Genomic DNA, 21,025 nt, shown 5'->3' with positions numbered 1-21,025 from the left:
TGTGCTTTGCAAACCTGCATCCTTTACAATCCTCCTAAAAGCTGTTGTTTTTCCACATCTCCAGTAATGTTTAATGGCAGAAGCAATATTGGAAAATCTCTCTGCCAGGATTCATTATTTTTAAACCACATGCTGAAGTCCTAATGCTTTATAAAGCCACTACGTGAACAATGAAAATCCAACTATTATTAATCAAATTGGTTTTAAAATCCAGTCATTTTCATCATTCTGGGATCAGGGAGGCTGGATGGAGATGAGGCAGGGACAGCAGCTTGGTATTTAAAACCCTTGAGTTCAATCTTCCTTTTTAGCCATAGAGTTTTTAGACAATTCACTTTTTTTCCCCCCAAATTTTACTTCCTTAGTTGTAAAATGTTGCAGGCCACTTATGTGAAATCCTTAGACATCAGGGTAATTGTAGAAGCAGATGGAAGGCTATTTATGCTTTCAAATTATACATTTAGTCTTTGATTTTCATCTCTTTTTTATCGTACTTTATTTACTGAGTAATTCAGCAAATGCCTGTGACTCTCAATTAGGTTGCCCAGGTATCTGCATGTCACTATGGTTTTTGACTGTACCAAATTGCTATAGAATTGGTAGAAAATACAATTACTACATGTAAGTATTAAAAAGGCAGCAATTTAACACCTGATAATGGGGACGAGCTGCTTTGTAGGGGTTTGGTTTCCAGGATGACCAAACATAACACAGCCTGGATGAACATAAACAGTGAAGGGCTGAGGTGAGATTTAACATTAAACTGCACTTAAAAGTTTTTATGACTCTATTTACTCTAAGTGAGAACACATAAAGCCTCCAGCATCTCATTGTTAGCACAGAAGAAGTCACCTAAGCACTGAGGCAGCTCTTATCCCAAATGGTAAATCAGGATAATTCCACCAGTGTCAGTGTTCTCTGTAAGGGTCCAATGCCTTGATAAGAGAGGACAGGGACACATCTCTGTTCACAGCTGCTTTTACACCCAGAGCTGTGCCCCAACAACAGTCACACCCCCAAATGTCTTTGGTGTGTCCCCAGGACACTGCCCTTGAGATCAACAGCTCACTGCACCAACAGCATGGCTGCAGCACCACAGAAGGGCTGTGCTTTGATTTACCTGAGCTGAACTCAAAAAACCCAGATTTTCTCTGCTTCCAAGGCCACACTCAGAATGTCCTTTCTGTTTGGAAAGTCACTTACGCTGCTTTAGCATATGCTCTTCTGGAGCCCTCAAGTAACAAAAGGGGAAAACAGCACTCTGGTTAAAAAAAAAGTGTAAATGTAAGGACCTGGCTCAGCTTGTCCCACCTTTTCACAGTCAGAGTTGAAAGTCAGCCTGTGGTTCAGCCTGGGGCTGTTGCAGAGCTTGTGACGTCCACTCAAGGGGAAAGCACAGACAGAAACTGAGCCTTTTTGTGTCCCTCCTGGCTCCCGTCCTGCCAGACACTGAGCACTCCCAACCCCTCCTGAAGCCAAGACAGCTCTCAGCTGGCTTTCAGTAATAGCTGGAAGTACACTGACCCTCCTCCAGAGTAACAAATTCTGAGTTATACTCCTTTATCGGTGTGTGAAAACATGTTCATGCAGTTGCGATCAGTGCTGGGCTAAAATCAACTCAGTCATGCCCAGTCCAGCCATGAGCAGTAGCAATACCAAACACTAGGGCTGTACAATAGTAAGAGCAAGATGGTTTATTATATCATGAAGAAGGAAAAAAAAAAAAATCATTTTCATCAAGTATTCCCTCACAGGGGTCAGTACAATATAAAGGAAATAAGGAAAAATGTACAAAACAACCTGACAAGAAGGCTCTAGATGAAACATGTTCAAAGCACTTGCAAATGATGTTGCTGGACAGATGCAGAAGGGAATTAAATCAAGTAGGTTTTCCCCTACAAAACACGGACTGAAAAACTGATTTTATTTTCAAAAATTCAATTCTGTCTTTATCTGCAGATATTTCAGGTAAGACAACACAATTTTAGCTGTGATACATTTTTTAAAGGATAGATTCCCAGAACTACTATTTATTTCAAAGTGAATTTTATTTTCCCTTCCAACTTTATGCAGGTGGCAAAGCCCAGATCAAAATAAAAGAAGCTTAGCCATTAACTTCAAAGAAACCAGGTCCATACTTCTCCATTTTCTTTTATCCTTTGGCAACCATGGCATTTGTTTTTCCATAATCAGCAACAGATCTCCATCTCATCCAGAGCATCCTTGTATATGTGGTTGTAAAATTTAAAAAAAAAAAAAATCACAAAACCAAAACCCCATATAAAATATCAGCAGTGAGAAATTCCTAAAGGTTTTCAAGGCTTGCTCCTAACTCAACTCAATTCAACGTAGTTCAAACTATTTTAGCTGGAGCAAGAGCAAATCCTTACAGAACCAGACACATGGCCCTCAAAAAGCAAAACCGTAAGAGTGTTGTAATCCAGATGGAGGAGTAAAAAACAAACTTTAGCAATGTACCTTGCCTGGCCCCAGACAACATAGTACCTTTGCCTTGGGTATTTTATTTACTCCTGACCCTGGCAAGATTCCCATTGGTTACAGTGAGAGCATCACTTAAGTAATGCAGCAAAAGGACACCATGCATTAGTAAGCTAAAATATGAATCCATGCTTATGGCAATAGCTTTCCCTTCTAATGCCCTATAATGGGCATCTAGGAAAGGAAGTAAGCAGCTTTACAGAAAAAAAATCTGCGTTTTGTTACACTGATGACCATCCTAAGCAACTCCACAGAAGTTTCCAGAGTTCCTTTCAGTGTGCATGAAGAAAGAAAAAGTCAAAAATAGACCAATGTTAGGCAAGATTGTAACAGATTTACTCATTAGTGCAGAATGCAAAACAACAGCTAATTCTTAATACAAACAAAATAGTATCACTTTCATACTCCTCACAAATTCATGGATGCCACATGGTTTACTTCCTTGCCTTAAAAGAAATGTTTAAATGAAGCATGAACTTTGTGTCTGAAAATAACATCCCGAGTTAGCAAAGGAATCATTGGAGGAAAAAGAAATTGGAAGTGGACATTTAATAGCAAGTTGCAAGGAAATCCCCATTTTGTTTAGCATGAAAAGAAACAAAGAGTGTTTGGGTTGGATTTGGTTGGGGGGTTTTCAGGTTTTGTGGTTGGGTGTTTTGCATCAAGGGAAAGAAAACAACAGTTATGTGGGAGGAAAAACATTTTCACAAATATAATAAATAACTGTTCTGATCCAAAAGCAAAGTGCAATGTAGAATTTTTCCACTTAAACAAAAACAACCTACAGCATAATGCCTTAAATATTAACAAATCAATTAGTGGTCAGCACAGTAAAATAAATATGAACATATTGATTTACATTTTGTTTCTAGCAGCAAAGGTCATTAACCTACTGGCCAATGTGACAGCTTCACAGAAGTCCTGTTTCTTGGGTTTGGTACTCGGTTTAACATGAGAAAAAGATTAATTGGGTCTGGAAACTGGCACTTCAGCTGTACACTGTTCTCCCCAGCCCACCTATGTCAAAAGGGTTTGCCCAGGATGTGTTTTCAGTATTTTTTGAACAGTGATTTGGAGAACACCTTTCACAAAAAGAAATAAAATCAGGATCCACTCAGTATCTAATGCTGACAAGTATGAGTTTGGATTGTCCTGAACCCTAAGGATAATGGGGAGGTTGGGTGTTTTCTCTTTGCAGTCAGCAACTTCCTGTGCTGAAGGGGAAGTGGAAGGATCACAAGCCATTAAGCAATGCTGAAGAGGGAGAGGAAAGCCTTGGTCGCTTGTAGAAAGGGCCACAACAGAGCACTGGGGCAAAGTGAGTCTCAGCTGCTTCTTCCAGCAAGACATCCTTCCTCCCATGGAGGAAACCTGTCCTATCTCGTCACCTGAGTCCCACTGTCTACTGTACACCTGCTCTACAAGCCACCACTCTGAAATCACCAGCATGACCACTTGTACTCCCTTGAACAGAACAAAGCAGATTCAGGCCTCTCTGTTCAGGGCAGACTGAAGCCACCACTCCAAACCAGACTCAGCCCCAAGCAGAGAGGAGTCTGCAAGAACAGCCCCCTGCACATCCCTCACACACCCTTTCAAAAGCACCAGCACACGGCTGTGCTGTCGCACATCTACACAGCTGGAGCAAACCAGGGTTTGACACCTCCAGCAGCCACTGGAAACGCCAAATGAGGAGTAGATGGCTGGGCTGGAAGCAGGAGCAGCAACCAAAGCTAAGTGGTGAACAGCTGATTTTTGGGACACATGAAAACAAGCAAAAACGCCTCCTCATCCCTAGCAATAAGCCAGACAGCACCAGTACCTACAGCTCCTCCAGCTCATATTTCACAAAGGGTTGCTTTTCTGCTGCTAATTGCAGCCTGTGGGAAATGCCACGCTTTAATTTACAGCCAGAGGGATGCTTAACCATAATGCAGGGATCACTGTGCTGAAGCACGCTGTGGTAAGGCTCATCTAACTGCCTCTGTCCCTCTGGACAGTGGTGTCAGACTGGCAAACCAAAGGACAGGACACAAAGAGAAAACCAGAGCCCTTCTGTCAATGCAAACGATGAGGGGGAAAGGCTGATGAGAGATTTTGGAAAGGTAAATGTTCTTCAAGGCTACACAGAGGGTGAGGCAGGGGCAGGAAAGCATAGAAGAAACAGACTTAGGAAGCTGTCAGAAGCATTCAGTGAGTGCTCTACAACATGAGCACCTGTTCTACCTTCTCACGTGCCCCAGGGCACAAACCCCATTTAACTGAGTTTTGCACAAAGGAGGGGAGGGAATCCCATTCATGAGGACACCCATTGCTCTGCCTCTATCTGCAGGGCAAGGATCAGCATGGAATGATCTAGGGAGTTTTCAACTACTTTGTAAGCACTCACCTTGCCCAGATTTAGGAAGGCTGCATTCAGGTTGTATGACTCCCTGATGCTCACTCAGGTAGCTGAAGAAAATAATACCCAGTTTCTGAGGAGCAGCCAAGTGCAACAAACCTTTTGAAGGAGGACTAGAAAGATGAATAAAGACTATCTGGATTTTTTTTTTTTGTTAGTTTACTCAGTCTTCATTTTTTAAGGCAAGCAGAAAGTCCTTCTGGAATGCAAGAGGCAGGATCAGAATGGCAATAAAAGGAGGTGGGGGAGCTACCTTCAACACCATGCACTAGGTACAATTTATCCCTGGTAAAATCCTACTAAAACTAATGGAGCTGCATCTAATTCCAGCTGCCTGAAGAGGGGTGAGAGATGAGCCATGGTGCTTCCTTGACCCTCTCTCTGCACCTGCCACTGAAGACAGTGAAGCTACACCAGTGCACAGCTCCAGCAGCAGTAGGGGATCAGGTCCAACAAAAGCCACCTAAGGGCTGCACTTGCCACTGGAGACCATGTTTCAATGACACTGTAAACTGGACTCCAATCACAGCTCCTCACATCTACCCAAACAAGCAGAAGAACAAATGTCAGCCCTACTTCTGCTCTTTATCCCCTTCCTACTTTTGCTAAGAAATATCAGAACAAACACACACACCTTTTGAGTTTGTCTACAATTAAAAAGTTGCTTAACAAGTTTCTTGAATACTTCCATGTGGCCAAAAAGCTGTTACTCAAACAACCATCACCCCTAACATTTAAATCCTACATAACTTTGGATTTTTTGATGGTCCCTAGAACAGTCAAGTTCACATCAAGGAATGGAATTAAAACCCATCCTGAGATGGAAAAAGAAAGAGAAGGGAAAAGTCATCCAATATTGGTAGCTCTAGTTCAAAGGAGCATTTCATCTTTGCTCTATAAACACCCATGAGGCTTTGCCCAGGGAATGGCATGGCAGTGGGACACACCAATATCTGCTACCACAGTCCAGGCAGACCTGTTCTTCCAAGCAAGGGCTGCAGCCCAGAGACCAACGCTTGCTCTCTTCTATATCAATATGCAAGGAAATTACAGCTGACAGCTCCTTCCATCTATTCTCAACCTGACTCAGTCTAAGGCATAATCAGAGCACAGCACATCTCACCTGAGCAGGTTTGCTTTCCAGTTCATTTCATTAAGCCACTGAGATCCCCAGAGACTCTCTTCAGGGAGATGAGCTACACCCATGGTATATTAAGGTGTCCAGGCAACAATATCAAGAGCAGAACAGTATTTCTGAATGGGGCTAATCAGCTGAAATCCATGTCAGATGTTCAGAATGGAATCTGCACTGCAGAGGAAGCAGTAAGAGGCAAGACCCTCCAAGGAGGAGGGGTATGCACAGCCTTTCTACATGGATGTGGGAAGAACCTACTCTGGACTGTAATGGGGGCCAGAAGCAGCAAAGTGTGGACAAGTACACCACCTAATTCACACATCCACAGGCCCTGCTCCTGCCCCTCTTTTACAAGCTGCCATGAGATTCAGTCTGCTGTAGGGAGGCATTCTGGAGCACTGCTCTGTGGTGTGCTAAGAGGGGAGTGGGCTTTGCACATGGTCCACCCATGTGGTAGAACCACAGAAGTTCCCAGCACTTCTTGGGCTTTGCATATTCATGCAGAAGGCTGGGGAGAAGACACAGTTCCTCCCCGCCACTCAACACAATGAAGAGCCTTAGATAATTAGCAAACAAACACCAAAAACACTTCATGTCCTGCACAGCGTCATCCTGCCGACTATGACAGAAAAAAAATCTAACCATACCAGTAAGTTTGCAGGTGTTACATGTACAGCTCGAGAGCATACTCCTACCCAATGGAGCACAAAGCAGGGCATGTGGCAAACAGCAGGCGAGAGACAAGCTGCTCTAGTTGCAAACTACTACCGAGGGTGGCGCGTCATTGGACATAGCCCAGGTTCTCCATCTCGCTCCTGTACCGCTGCTCGGACACTTTGCTCTTGTGCTGTTTGCTCTCCAGGTGCTGCCTGAACTCCATCTCCTCGCTGGCGCCCGCGTTGCACATGGAGCAGTAGAACTGGCCGCTGGGCGTCACACACATGGCCAGGTCACGGGGGATCCTCTGGCGTGAGCGGGGGTTGAAGTAGGGACCTGGGGAGTCAACACAAAAGCCTGGTTTATCTGGAAGAAATCAAAGCTTCAGGCAGCTCAGTGACAATGCCTAAGTCCAATGAACGACTGAAAAGCAGACAAAGATTTGCTTCTTTATCTGCTTATAGTCAACCCTTATTCTCCCCACAACTGCTCTGCTGATTTCCAGATTTACAGAGGTGCAGCACACAGGGCAGCACTTGGAATTTTACAAAGTAGTAGAGTGGGCTTAGTGACCCAGTCTTATTGAAAATCCGGAGTTTAATCATTTAAGTAATGAATCAATTCTTTTTTTTTTCTTAACAATCTAATTCCAGAATTTGAACAGTCTTTTGATTAGAATAAGCTGCCTCAGTTTAAAACTCACAAGATGATATATAATAGAACTTCAGAAGATTTATCTTTTCCACATGACAGTGATCAGAATGACATGATTAAACCAAGCTTCACCAGGAATCAGGGTTTCAGCTAATGTGTGCTTGTAAAACAACTTAAAATGAAAAAGAGAAATAGATGCCTGGCTGTAGACTGCAATACACTCTTTAAATCATAGTAAAGAGGCAAAGTTAGTATCTAACACCTGAGGAAGGACTCTATGCTAGGAACAGATGGTCTTAGAGGGAGGCTAACATGCTCTCTCATTCTGGTCATGAGAATGCAAGTGCAGGTTGATGTGCCACAGTAGGAGTCAAAGCACCTGGCCACCTGCCAAGAAAATAAAGCAGGAAAATTGTCACCACTTAGGGCAGCCTTAGAGACAGGCAGATGGTAAATTAAGTTACAAACTGAGAAAAAGAACTAACAAGCAGGCTGACAAAACAAAGCAACTTTAGCAGCTGAGAAAAAAACCATGCAGACATGAAGGATCAGCAGAGCTTGGACCAGCTCCTTTCACAACCTGACTGTGATAAAACAGACCTCAGAAACAGAAGAAAAACAAGTCTGTTTATTATTAATTACTATTCCAACTACAGAATAGATGCAAGCTCCAAGTTACCTGTGTTGTTCTGAACCGTATACGTGTTTCTCCTGTTCTGCATCATCTTATATTCATTCCCTTCTTTCCTTGCCCTTCGTTTGCCCAGTTCTGATGCATCCCTGCAGATTAAACAAATATGAACAGCTGCAATTCAGAGTTTTCTGACAAAAGGACTGCCAGAGACACTGCCACACGCTTTCAGCCTGAGCATGAGGTTGAACAATACCTACGAGAATGAGTTATTCTGTGCCTCTGCAAGACGCAGCCGCTTGGCGTGATTTTTCCCTTGGTAGTGAGCCTGTGCCACAGCCGGAGAACTAAATGAGGCATCACAAAGCTTGCAGTAATCATTCTCTGTAGCCAAGATCACTCGGCCACCTGGTTTACTGGATCCCATCTAGCAGCAAAGGGAGAGACAGCATGTGAAACACAGGAAGGTTATATCGCTGAAGTATTTCAGTCACAGGGACTGAGACCAGTGTCATCCTCATCAGACAGCAGGAGAGCTGGAATTAAAGTGCATGGATTAGGACACTCTCAAGTTCTCCCCAAACTGTTCCTACAAGAACTTCATTTTTCCTGCCTCAGCCTCCAGGAGAGCCTGCAAGTTCCTGGTCTGAGGTGGAGAGAAAAGCAATCTGAACAAACAGCTCTGCAAGAGCCACAGAGGCTTGTTTACATCACAGCAATGATTTACTCGTCCTGACTGCTGGGAGCTGATGAAGAGTGACTTTCACACTGATGAAAACCCACTGAAAGGTAGAGGTGCTTCTCTCTCCTATTTACAGTCCACCTAATCTCTCCACAGTACCCTGTCTTTACACAGCTCCCTGACCACAGCAAGAAGAAAAAAAAAGCCAGCAGTGAAGCTGCCAAATCTCTGATCCTTAACCTTCAGGTAGGAGGACACCTGGATGCAGACTTCAAAGGAAGGAGCCACTCTCACATGAGTAGCTCCTGCTATACGAAGGACACCTTGTCTGTGGAATCAGACCACATACAGTGACCCAGGCAGGAATCATGCCTCCTCAACATCCAGGGAACAGTGTTTTGTAAACAGTGCAGCACCAGTGATTCATGCAGCCATGTCACTGCAGCACTTGACAAGCCGACTTCCTTTCACATCTCCTTTGATACTGCTCAGACTTAAGAGACACTCGTACACAATTCTGACTTCTAGCTTACAACATGAACGCTCACGTGGCCCCAGAGTGGTATTTTTATTGCCGTGGGCCGTTTCTCCATTAAAAACCACACCATCAGATACCCCAGCAGGTACAGCAGCCACGTCCCAGTGCCCCGGGCTGGACCCCACCCCATCCCAGTTCACATCCCTGAGCTGCAAAGCCAGTTCACACAGGGCCGAGTCTCCCTCTGGCGGCTCCGGCAGCCCCTGGAAACATTTGCCACTCCGCAAATTCTCTCTGCTTCCCTACAGACAACACAGGCTTATGTTGTGGGAACTGACAGGCACAGCTTCAATCCCTGTGGCCCAGCTGTGCTTCCCTGAACAGTCACAGGCAAAAGCCAGGTTAGCTGTCACATCCCATGACAAACCCAAGGGATGAATTCTGGAAGGAGAAAGCAAAAACCATCTCTTTTGCCTCTAACATGCCCAAAACAGAATTAATCTGGATCACTGAGGGAACAATCCATTCACTCTGCACACAGGAATGAGCACTTCAAAAGAAGCAACAAAAGAGGAATTAGCTAACAGCCCTGGGCAATGGGTGTAGGAGCACCAAAGCACTTTTTCCATGTAGGCTTCCCTCACACAACAGAGGGATGAGTGTGCAGAGCGGATGCCACACCCTCACATTCAAATCCAGTTTCAGCAATGTTGTTTTATACCTGCCCTTAAACAGATATAATCAGCAGCAAATCGGACTTACCTAGGAATCAAAGTATTTGCCAGGCAGAAATAGAACATTTGAAGTCCAATATTGTGCTGCAAGGGCAGATCAATATCTGCATCTTCAAAGGAAAGCAAACAGCTCACAACAGGCCATTTCCACCATCCTGTGCCATCACAAGGAAAATTCTTTCCCAACTCCTGTGGTAATCCTCAAAGCCTGAGATCTGGTTATTCTTACTGGGGGTTAGGTGACAAGAAAGCATGATCTCAGTCCCCTTCCCATGCCTTACCTGAGTTGGAAGGGAGACAACCTGAGGTGGGGCAGGCTCAACAGAATTACTCATCCTGGCAGGTGCCGGACAGCTGTTGGCAGCATAGTAATTCCGCAGTTTCTTACTGTGGTTTTTACCCTGCAAAGATAACCCAGATTAATCACTGCCCTAATAACAGGATCTTACTCTGAAAGACAAAGGATCCAGAGACTGAAATGAGAAAATGCCCATGAAGGTGGCAGCTCAGGTAAAGGAGCTGTCACTCAGAAAATAACACCTCTGAATTTAAGAGATGCAGGCATTCCTCCCTTTCTCCCAAATGCTCATTACTTAGAATGACTGGGCCTAATCTTCAGCTGATTTTCTCAATAAGGTTACAGTTAGTTTCTCAATCTGTTGACCATTTCACTTAAAACCAGTATTTTGTATTTTAAGCTTATCAACTGCTTTGCAGTTTCTTGATAAGCCTGAGCACACACACACAGATTTAATGAGACTGCAAGCTTAAGTTAAAACATGTGATTGAACATAAAAACCCACTTCATATTTTATTTTCTCTTAAAAAACATATACCACAATTCTTTCTGGTGTTCTGAAAACCTCACAGAGCAATATGAGACTATGTATATGCATTGTGGATGCAAGTTATGTACAAATTCACTTTCTGTCCCCTCATGGCAGAAATTCTGCAGCACTAACATGTTAAAAATGTAACACCAATTCAACCTACCCCTTCACTAGCAGGATACCACTTTTTCAGGGCCAACAGCAATTCTGAAATCTGGGTCTGGTGCCCTGAGGATATGGACATCCACCCTTTTGCATTCACTGGTGGAGAAAGTCACTATCTCCAGTACTCAAGCACTAGGCAGAGAGGGTGTAGGAAAATGGGGTAATGCAAGACTGACGTGTTCTGTCTCTCAGCAAGAAGCACATGCAGAGAGTCCCTATGCAATTTCAGACAAGTCAACAAAATCAGCTCAAACAAAATTAACTTGATCTGAGCAAACCCAGCTGATGAGAGAGTTTGCATAAAAGGCCCCACCAGATCAGTGGTGTGCATAGTGTCAGAAAGGAGACCCTGATAAACACATGGCAGCAGCCCCTGTCTTAATGGCACAGCTGGATCCAGCAGAAAACATCTATCAAGGCCTCACAAAATCATGTCTGGAATCAGGTCAGGTTTCCTGAACTAGTGTAGATGTGAAATACAGGTTGTATAAAACAAAGGAAAAAAATCACAAGTGTCTGCTTTTTCACCCATGGCACCACTTCTCTGTCCCTTTGGACAGAGTTTTTGCAAAAAGCTCCAGTAATAACATCTTAAATGAAAGTACTGCAGCATGTCTGGACAACCAGAAAATCCAAGCAGGGTGAAGACATGTCTACAGAGCAGTTCCAGTCCATGAGGTGGTGCAGAGGTAGCTCCAGATGAGCAACTCAAATGCTACTGCTGGTGTGCAGCACCCAAAACCCCCTCGAGAAGCTGAGTTAGTCCTTCTGCATTAGCCCACACTTCCCTCTGTGCTACCACAGCAACGCTGCTGGCAGTGCTCATGCTGGCACGGGAATGTCTCCACAAGCTGCAGATGCAGCAGCCCCAAAAGCTGAGCCTCCTGCTGCTCTCCTTACCTGGTAATGAGCCTGGGCTTGCTGGGCCGAATTCAGAGTGACATTGCAAAGCTTACAGCACAGGGGCTTACATAGTTCCTCCAGCATAGGGTCCTGCTCCACCACCTTGGCAAGTTCCTCTTCTTGAGAGTGATGAAAGGAAGGCCCCAGTCCAAGAGACTTTGGTGGGGACAGTGGTGAGCTGGCTCTTGGCCTTGTAGCCACTGACATAGGAAGGGATGAAGGCTTCTCAGGATGAGGAAGAAGTCCTGCTTGCTGTAGAAGAATCATTGGCCGCAAAGACTGTGGGCATGCTACTGCTGAAGGAGTCTTCTTCTTCAGATCTAGACCAGAAAGACACAAATGTTGAAACAAGCAACAGGAACAGGAACATCAAGGATGCAGGGGCAACTCCTGTAACTCCACTGCCTCTACTTCACGCCTTTTCAAAATGCCATGTGGGATAAAGTCAGTTTGCAACACTTTACCGCCCACAGGAACGGCAGCATCCCAGACAACCAGGGCCAGATTACAAGACACTTATATAAGAAGTGGGTGCCCTGACACCCTCCTGCAGGTGAAGATTCCTAACCACCCACAGCACCTGACAACACCACACACTCCCCACTGCTCTATGACCATGAGAAGTGGGGACATACAACATGCACAGCACACAAAGCTGTGTCAGTGGGGGGATACGACCTCTATCCACATCCTACTTTGTCCAAGGACAAGCTCACTTTCCAAGACCTAAACAAATATTACAGTGGATTACTGCAATGAACACTTAAAAAGAATCCAAATACTTCAGAGGAGATTTATTGTATATAGGTAGATACAAAATATACAAAGACATCTATCCCTCAAATACTCACAAAGACTTTCCTGAGGAAAAGCTTTTCTCCAGTGAGTCAACGAAAGACAAAGAGTGGGACTGAGCTGGAGCACACCTTGTTGTACACAGTCAGCTCCCAAGGGCTCTCTCCCATGGTCTTTTTGAATGACCTTGAGCTATTTTTCACATTTCCATTACTAACTACAACCAATGCAACATTTAAAACTACATCTTCTTCTGCAAAATGGAGAACTTATCTCATATTAACCTTTATTCAATTATTTCTCAGTTAATTCATGTTATTAGAACTAGCCTTACATTTCCAACAAGAGGTTCTGAGAGATTTATTTAATTAAAGTTTATAAATCACATCTACAGCCCAGATGAACATCCCTAGAATAATGCAGAGTAGTCGCCTTATGAATTAAGGCACAGCTACTTTTGTTAATGTCTTATTAGCTTCTTATCATAACAAATCCTGTTCAGTGCCACACTGGGATCAAGAGAAGCATTATCTTGGCCTTTGCAGATCATTCCCAGCTAGGGCTGCTTTGGTAGCAACCATGTTTATGCTCTGGGCTTTGTTCATTTGTTTAAGCAAATAATGAGACACATCTGCATTTTAAAACAACACTTGTGGAAAATTAGGGAAAAGTAAATGAAATGCCACCAAGGAATTTTGTTCCCAAGTCACTTTTGAAAATAGGGACTTCAAAGGCATTTAGGAACCTGGAGAAGCAGATAGCATTTATCTGTGATAACTTCCGGGATTTTCTATCTGCTAAAATTAGCTGAAGATAAATACCTTCTACACTCAACCTGGAAAATCCCAGTTGATGCCTGCAATTTTAGGTACTGTATTACCTTTGGATCACTCTTCCCAGAGAGATCTATGTTCTGTTAGGAAAAATAAAATATAATTTAAAAAAAAAAAAAGAAAGCCAGCAGGACTAAGCATTCAAGTGACAAAAACATTTCTGAAATGCTTATCTCAAACCCAAACTTACACTAATACAAGATTGGAGGCAGCTCAGTTATTTCTAGTAACTACAGGTAAAAAAAAAATTAAAAATTATTTTAAAAAAAGAACAGCATGGACTGGCTTGGGCACAATGTTTTGAGGCAGTAACAGAGCCACCAGGAGTTTTCATGTTTATAATAGTCCTCCAACACCAAGGCTCTGCAAAATTTCAGAGCTGGAATCCACCACAAAGAAGGAAGAGAACACACAGGAATGGTGCTGCAAATCATCCATCAGCAGTGTAAATTCTGTAGTGTTACCTAACCCCTCTCCTACTTTCAGCACACATGACCCTGGTTAAACAGAACAGAAGACAACTTTTTTATCTTTATTTTCCTCAACTAGGACTCTGCAGACAGTCTAATTAATTTCTGTGGGACTACAGATGGAACAAGTTCACATTCATGTTGCTTAAATACATCATAACACGGGCCTATCAAGGCAGTTTAAATCAACTATGCAAGCAGGTAAGCATGCCAGCTAATTTCAGAGTTTTATTACACGAGTATAATGGGCCTCTTACCTTAAAATGAGAGTAAATTATAGCCAAATACTTCACAGAGCAACATAAAGAGATGTACAGTAAACAGCAATTGAGATTCATCTGCTTAATTTTGCATGAGTGTTTGTTGCATCACATTTTCTTGCAACTGTCACAAATGGGATTTGTCATATAAGAGGACAGTGCTTACAGGATCTGTATCTACAGGAGAAAAGCTATAATGTAATATCCTTAGAAAATCTTTAATTGTAAGATCATTTAGTGTTTCTTAAAGTAAGCAGTTGTCTGAAGATAAAATTAAGGCTGCATGGGTAATTTCAATAGTAGGACTTCTTGATTTGGCTTATGCAATATATGTAATACTGATCTTCCTCTGACAGTGATCTTTAATCATTGAAATTGCTCAAAGTATGTTCATTTCTCTCTTACTGATATTATTTATAGGAAAAAAGAAATCACTCTTATTCAGCTTATTTACAGGTCCCTTTAATCCTCCACTGCTGGTTGTTACAGCTACCCTCCCCAGGAGAAGGAAAAAGGACATTTTTAACTCCTCCTCTCCCTTCACATGAGAAGCTGTAAAATCTTCACCCTACGACACAGCAAAGGAACAAGGCACATCCATCACCAAGGACCCCAAACAGCACAGCCTGAGGCTGGGTAAGAACCTGCAGCTCTCCAGGGTGAGCTGAGGAGCCAGTCTGCCTCAAGACAGCACCTCTCAGAGCTCAGCCCTACCTCCTCTGACATCCTAGGATACACTTCCATCCCATGCCAGTCGTCCTTGAGTGGATGAAAGCGGGACAGGCGCACAGCCCTTCTCCCTCCTTTCAGCTGGGGCATCCCAAGGGCAGCACTGAAGGGAGAGACCCAGGCTCCATGCCCCGAGTACCACAGCCTGGTACTGCCCAGGAAACAGGGAGCAACCTCCCCATCTGACAACAGCACAGTGCTGGGAAAGGAGCTGGTCCGGCCTCAAATCTAGGGATGGCGAAGGCACAGTGTGACTTTCCTTGGTGAAAAGCATAAGCCACAGCAAGAAATCTACGTGTTCTCGCCAGAATTGGTTTTTTAAATGCAGCTGAAGCAACTAATAACAGTGATGAAATCTGTAGAAATAATGAACAAGCTGTGAGCTTCACTGCTCTGTCTTCAAGACAGGAAGCGTTTCTTCTCAAGTTCACCTGTCTATCAATACATGGACATCCCTTAATGAAATTGTGCCAGAAAGTTTCCTTTGGCCACAGACTGGGCCTACACCCTTCAACCTGAAAGGCAGGTTGTTTTGTAACGCTGCAGGGACTGAAGGCAGCACCTAACAAACACACATCACGCACAGCTCTACCTTAAGGTGCACTGACCCTCCGCTGAACAGGATACACATTTAGCAACTCAGAACCATCCCTTACGTCAACGGGGGGTATCAGAAACCACGGTGTAAATCCCGACTCCTCGCAGGCATTCCTGCGAAGCTGCTTGCCTTGCAGTCTGGGGGATGGAGAACAAGGAAAAAAAAGCAAGCCCTGCTACCTTACTGCCTGGGAATCACCGCAACCTCACGGCACCACCGCACCATTCCGGGAAGGCAGAGACCACAGCGGAGAGGCAGGGACAGGCATCCGCATCTCCCGAGAGGCTGGGAATGCGGCGGCGGCACCAGGGCGAGATCCCCAGCACCGCCCCGACCCCGCGGCGGCCCCAGCCCTGCCAGACCCCCACGCACATCCCCGCATACCCCACACCTACCGCGGCCCCGGGGCGAGCGCAGGGCCGGGCCCGGGCTCGGGGCTCGGGCTCCCACTCAGCTGCGGGAAGTGACGGCGGCCGGGGGCGGGACGGGGCTGCGCCCGCCGGGCCGGGGCGGGGCCGCCGCCGCTCCAAACAGCCCCGCACGAACGCGCTCCTGGGCATCGCCGGGGAAAACACCCTTGAGGAGTTGCTTCAAATAGTCTGCAGTCCTAGCCCGTGGTTCTGCACAAGGCCATTTAGTATTTTTTTTTCTTTTTTTTTTAATATAATTATCTTTTTTTTTTTCCTACAGCAGACGTTACAATGAACCTGATTTGCATATATAAACATCTTCTTATTCATGCTGCTCGTAGCCAAAATGAGTAATGATTTCCCCTCGAGCTATCAAGGCCTCACCCGCGTGGTTGGGCCACCCCGTTTCAAAGCGTATGGAGTTTCTGTTGATTTTTCTCCCCTTTTGTTAGAACAGGAAAAGTGCTGAGAAGACACTATAGGCTGAAACCATCACCCAGATTTTACAGTAGCCATCAGCCAACCCACTTGGCAATCCACTGGTTAGACACACTGATTGTTACTAATTTTTGTTAGATCTTAAAAAAACCCCAAACATTAATCAGATTCATAGAATCATAGAACAGTTTGGGTTGGAAGAGACCTTAAAGATCATCTCATTCCAATCCCCCTGCCGTGGGCAGGGATGCCTCCCACTATCCCAGGTTGCTTCAAGCCCGGCCCAACCTGGCCTTGAACAATTCCAGGGATGGGGCAGCCACAGCTTCTCTGGGCAACCTGTGCTAGTGTCTCACCACCCTCACAGTCAAAAATTTCTTCCTAATATCTGAACTAAACCTGCCCTCTGTCAGTTTAAAGCCATTCCCCACTGTCCTATCACTACATGTCCTTGTCAAAAGTCCCTCTCTGTCTCTCTTGTAGGCTCCCTTTGGGAACGATGCTACAGGTCGGAATCACGAGCTGTGGAGCAGAAGCAGCAAAGGGACAGCTCACCACCAGAAATGCTCACAGAGACTGCTCTGCCCTGTGTTTGCTGGGTGCGTTCTGCCATGCCCTGCAAGACTGGTGCTCTCACCTATTGCAGTGTCACCTGCAGCATCTCAGCCTGGCCACGGCTGTGAACATGGTCCCACGCTGGACCCTGGGGCTTGGAGAAGTGTTCCAAGGAAGAGAATTCACCAACGCCCTCAATATGTTCACACCTGGCTCCAAAACTTGCTTATGCCATCTCTCCTGATGAAAGGATAAATATCCCTTGACAGTAGAGTGATTTGCCAAAACGCCTTAACAATTAATCACCCGGGTTTCCCCAGTCCCTCCTCCCCATCACCGTCTCAATGCCACCCTCACTTGTTGCATCTTGTTGGCTCTCACCAAGGCACCCCAGCCCGGCGCTCTCACTTCAGACCCTGAAAATCCACACCACTTGGGAGTGAGTATTTACAATGTTATTTTTCTTCGACCTCTAATTTGTACGGGCATTCACTTGGCGGGCCACTCTTTCAACAAAACACCGGACTCACGTACAGCGACTTGATCCCAGTGGCAGCTGGTTGTAAAGAAACCTGGTGATCCAACTGGGAAAAGGGTCAAGACTGGGTCAGACGCGCTGCGATGTGCGCGGAGCGCGGCGCGACCGCGGGCACGAGGGTGTCAATGACTTCACGGCAACAACCGGGGCAGGACGAGCCCGTGATTCCCCAGCACACCGCGTTCCCCGCGCCCGCTCCCCGCCACCGCCGGGCCCGCGCCCGCCTCCCCCCGCCGCGGTTCCCGTTCCGGCGGGCGGTGCCTTCCCCATCCGGGGTCAGCCCCGCTCCCTTCCTGTTATTCCCGTGCGGGAGGCGGCGGCTCTCGGGAGCGGCTGCCGGCGCCGCTGCCGCCCGCGCCCGGGGCACAGGCACCGGCCCAGGCGAGCGGGGCGGCCGCAGCGGCGGGAGGCGGCGGGCGCGGCCCGGGGCGCGGCGGGCGCGGGCCGGCCCGGGGAGGCCGCGGCCGGTGAGTGAGGCGAGCGCGGCGGGGGTCGCGGGGACCGTTCCCGGAGCGCCGCTCGCTGAGGGGGCTCCGGCAGCAGCGCGGGGCTGAGGGGCCGCGGGGCTGCGCTCGGCCGGGAGAGCTCCGCCACCGCCGCATCCCGCGTTCTGGGTGCTCGCGGGGAAGTGACCTGGGAGAGGAAGAATAGCGGCTTGTTGTTTTCCAGTGTGGGTGCCTCCACCCCTGGAGTGGAGCTGTTCGCTGTAAATGTGCTCCAGCAGTCCTGGGGATGGGGCTGGTTGATGCCGCTGGGAGCAGAGCCTCTCCCGATGGGCGTGTGTGTGGATCCTGGCACCCAACCTCCTGCTTCCAGATGCACTCGGCTGACAGTAGCAGTGTCTCATCCCTGCTACCTGTAAAACCTTCTTTCCTATTTCTTGCTACCCAGAGATCGGTTTGTACTGATGTTAAGTATGAAACTGCTATTTCTTACCAGTATTTGTGTCTTTTCTGGTAGACTCTATATTAGCAAAACTTTGGCTAAACTAACACAAACTGCCTGTTTGTTTTTCTTTGCACGTTTTGTGGCTCTTTTGAGTATTCCTTAAATTATTAAGATATCAAGCCAATTACTTCTGTTGCTATTATGGATGTGTCTCTAATTTTTTTTTTGTCTGTATTTCTTTTCTTGTTGACCAAAGATCTGATTGAACAAAGGTTTCTTTATAAGCGGTGCCTATTCAGAACAAGCAGGAGGCAAGTATATATACTTAAAAAGTAGACAGTAGGGAGTATGAAGCTTTCTTCATTTAATTCTGCAGCAAAGTTGTAAAGGAGTGGTGAATTGGGTTCTGAGTCTGGATTTTGTGGAACTTAATAGAAAACATCTATTCTGTTCTGTTAGTTATTTGTACCTTCACATCCCTGCTTTGAGCTATACCAGGAGTTCGGATTTATCGCATTGGATAAAGTTAGAAACTTTCCCATCGTGATGTGACTCATTCTTTAGTTTCTTCCACATCACAGTTAGTTTATAGGGGTGTACTCATACTTGTTGCTTCCATGCTGCAATTCTGTAATGCAGTATAATAAACAAAGTCCACTTCTTGTGTGGGAACTTTGTTAGTTCCTAGGAATATTCCAGTACTCAGGGTGATGGGATTTAATGGTTTGTCTGCTACGAGGAACTGACTGGATAAGCTGTTCTATAATCAAGCCCCATGTGAACTTAAAGCTTCACAATAAATAACTTTATTCTCAAAACAATAGCATTGGAAAACTTTTTCAGAGTTGTTACTTATTTAGAGGCATATTTTAGCCAATGTAGACAAACCACACATCAACCAAGCTCACAGTGTTCACAGAGGAATTTATGAAACCACGCAATTCCTATGGGATCCGTGAAATAGTCCACTTTTTCTTTAGGACAGTAAATGCAGCAAATCCAGAGCTGCAGTTGGAATTTGACTGGTGAGATGCCTTGCATTTCCTAGGTGTTAACTTAGTGCCATTCTTAGCAACCTGGAGACAGCATTTCGTGTTTTTTCAGGGCAGGCGAATCCCAGCCTACAAATCCATGCCAAAGTGTTTTAATTGTTTGGCTGCTCCAAATTGTCATTCTTTATCAATGACAAATTTGTTCTGTTTCTTGTTGAAGTTTACTGTGTGAATGATGGCTCTGAGAGTGTTTTTTTGCTTTTTTTTTCCCCCTTCTTTCTCGAGTATTCTCTGGGAAAGGGGGTGTAGCTGATTTGTTTACAAAGCAATTGTGCTTTATTGGAAGTCATAAAGTGGTTCAATACTTAGTTAACTGTTTCTCTGTTAATCAGGCTATTCCTGCTTTCTGTGAGCAAATGAAGGATACTTTTTCCTGGATAACTCACTTTTTTAGAAGTTGCTGAAAGCTTTAGAATATGAATTTCTGCAACCAGCAAGGAGTTCATGCTTTACCCTCATGCTGTCTCACAAGACCAATTAAGTAACCTCACAAGAGGTTTCCAGTTAATGGAAGAAAATCTCACCTTTAAAAGGTGGTGTGATACAAGGAATGGACTTCCTGATCCACAGATCCTCAGATTTTACTGTGTGGTGTGCTTTTTAATGGCTTGCTCATGCATAATACAACTTTGAACAACCTTGATGATCATCATAACTTTAATTTCTTTCTGAATTAAAACTATCAGTAAATGACTAGACAACAAGCCTAAGGCTCACATGCAGTCTGCAAAAACTGCTTTCTTATGTTTTGTACATAAAAAGTCAACTTCTTATGGAATCTTTGAGATTTCTGGTGCAGATTCTTCGGGTGTCAGAAATATCCTAAACATCTTGCAAATATCAGTCACTTCCAAATAGAAGACTGTTGCTATTGGTTTTGTTTGCCTGCTTGGGGGGAGAGGAAATTGGAATGATGATACACTAGTTCCAAATCATGGAAGAAATAATAGCACCTCTAGATTGGTATCATGTAGCTTTGCTTTGTTGAGTACATTAATGAAGGTTAACAAAGACTGTAGTTAATAGGACATTTGAGGAGTGTTGTGTTTGCATGAGGGGAAGCTAAGATGCTTTGTTTTGACTTCAATATTGATGCAGGACCTGATTTTGTTATTTATACCTGGACAAGAATAGTACTGCAAAACCAGTCTTTCCAGTTTAGTCTTCAAATACCATTCTAAAACTAAGTTTTGTCTTACTACTTACTGGTTTGTAATTACTGAAAAATATGCGAGATCTAGTAAATCCTCCCCACTGAGAAAGAGGGGGCCATATGTGCATTTTTTGTGTGTGTGATGCAGTTGGAGGGAAAGGATAAGAGTTTGGACTCTGGCTAACTGGAGAACAAATGTGGCTTCTAGTGTGAGCTAAGGTTTGGGGGGTTTGCAGCTTTTTATGCATTACATTCCTTTCTTGTGGGAGTTTTGTCTCATCCTTTTAAAAAGCCAGACATCCAGCTGCTCCAAGGGGATGATGCCTGTCTGTAGCTATGACTAAAAGAGGCCACAAAAATATTTTCACTAAAACTGGATGGGAATTTTCATTTGCTCTTGAAGTTGAATGTGTCATAGCAAAGAATTCTGTTACAATTGTCTCTTTGTAGTATCCTAATCCAAATGGGAGCAGTGGAGAGAATACATTTGTTTCTCTCTGTATTTAATTGGACAACAAATGTATGTGATTTGTTTTG

At 45.0% G+C, this 21,025-nt stretch overlaps 1 protein-coding gene across 2 annotated transcripts; it reads right to left on the bottom strand.

Annotated features, from left to right (window-relative positions):
* Positions 1 to 1,819: 1,819 nt before the first annotated feature.
* ZMAT3 (zinc finger matrin-type 3) lies at positions 1,820 to 17,441 on the bottom strand. 2 transcript variants are annotated; one of them, XM_082288196.1, is made up of 6 exons: positions 17,392 to 17,441; positions 11,767 to 12,089; positions 10,153 to 10,272; positions 8,238 to 8,404; positions 8,026 to 8,126; positions 1,820 to 7,028 (listed from the first exon to the last, which is right to left on the bottom strand). In XM_082288196.1, the coding sequence occupies exons 2-6, from the start codon at positions 12,034 to 12,036 to the stop codon at positions 6,817 to 6,819; spliced, it is 870 nt and encodes a 289-aa protein (XP_082144322.1). In that variant the 5' UTR covers positions 12,037 to 12,089; positions 17,392 to 17,441; the 3' UTR covers positions 1,820 to 6,816. The 2 variants fall into 2 exon arrangements, with proteins under 2 accessions (XP_082144322.1, XP_082144321.1); XM_082288195.1 differs by lacking the exon at positions 17,392 to 17,441 and adding an exon at positions 16,940 to 17,052.
* Between the last annotated feature and the right edge of the window lie 3,584 nt (positions 17,442 to 21,025).

This window comes from Coloeus monedula (assembly GCF_965178545.1).
Source record: "Coloeus monedula genome assembly, chromosome: 10".
Taxonomy (NCBI): domain Eukaryota; kingdom Metazoa; phylum Chordata; class Aves; order Passeriformes; family Corvidae; genus Coloeus; species Coloeus monedula.
Note: the sequence above shows the minus strand (reverse complement) of the source record. Positions and strands in the feature narration are given on the sequence as shown.

Bases quoted from the DNA above. Each gene is read 5' to 3' on its own strand.
- ZMAT3 (XM_082288196.1), bottom strand. From the start codon at position 12,036: ATGATTCTTCTACAGCAAGCAGGACTTCTTCCTCATCCTGAGAAGCCT. The intron at 10,273-11,766 runs GTAAGGAGAGCA...TTATCTTTGCAG, and splicing joins AAGCCCAGGCTCATTACCAG to GGTAAAAACCACAGTAAGAA. The intron at 8,127-8,237 runs GTAGGTATTGTT...TTTAATCTGCAG, and splicing joins GCACAGAATAACTCATTCTC to GGATGCATCAGAACTGGGCA.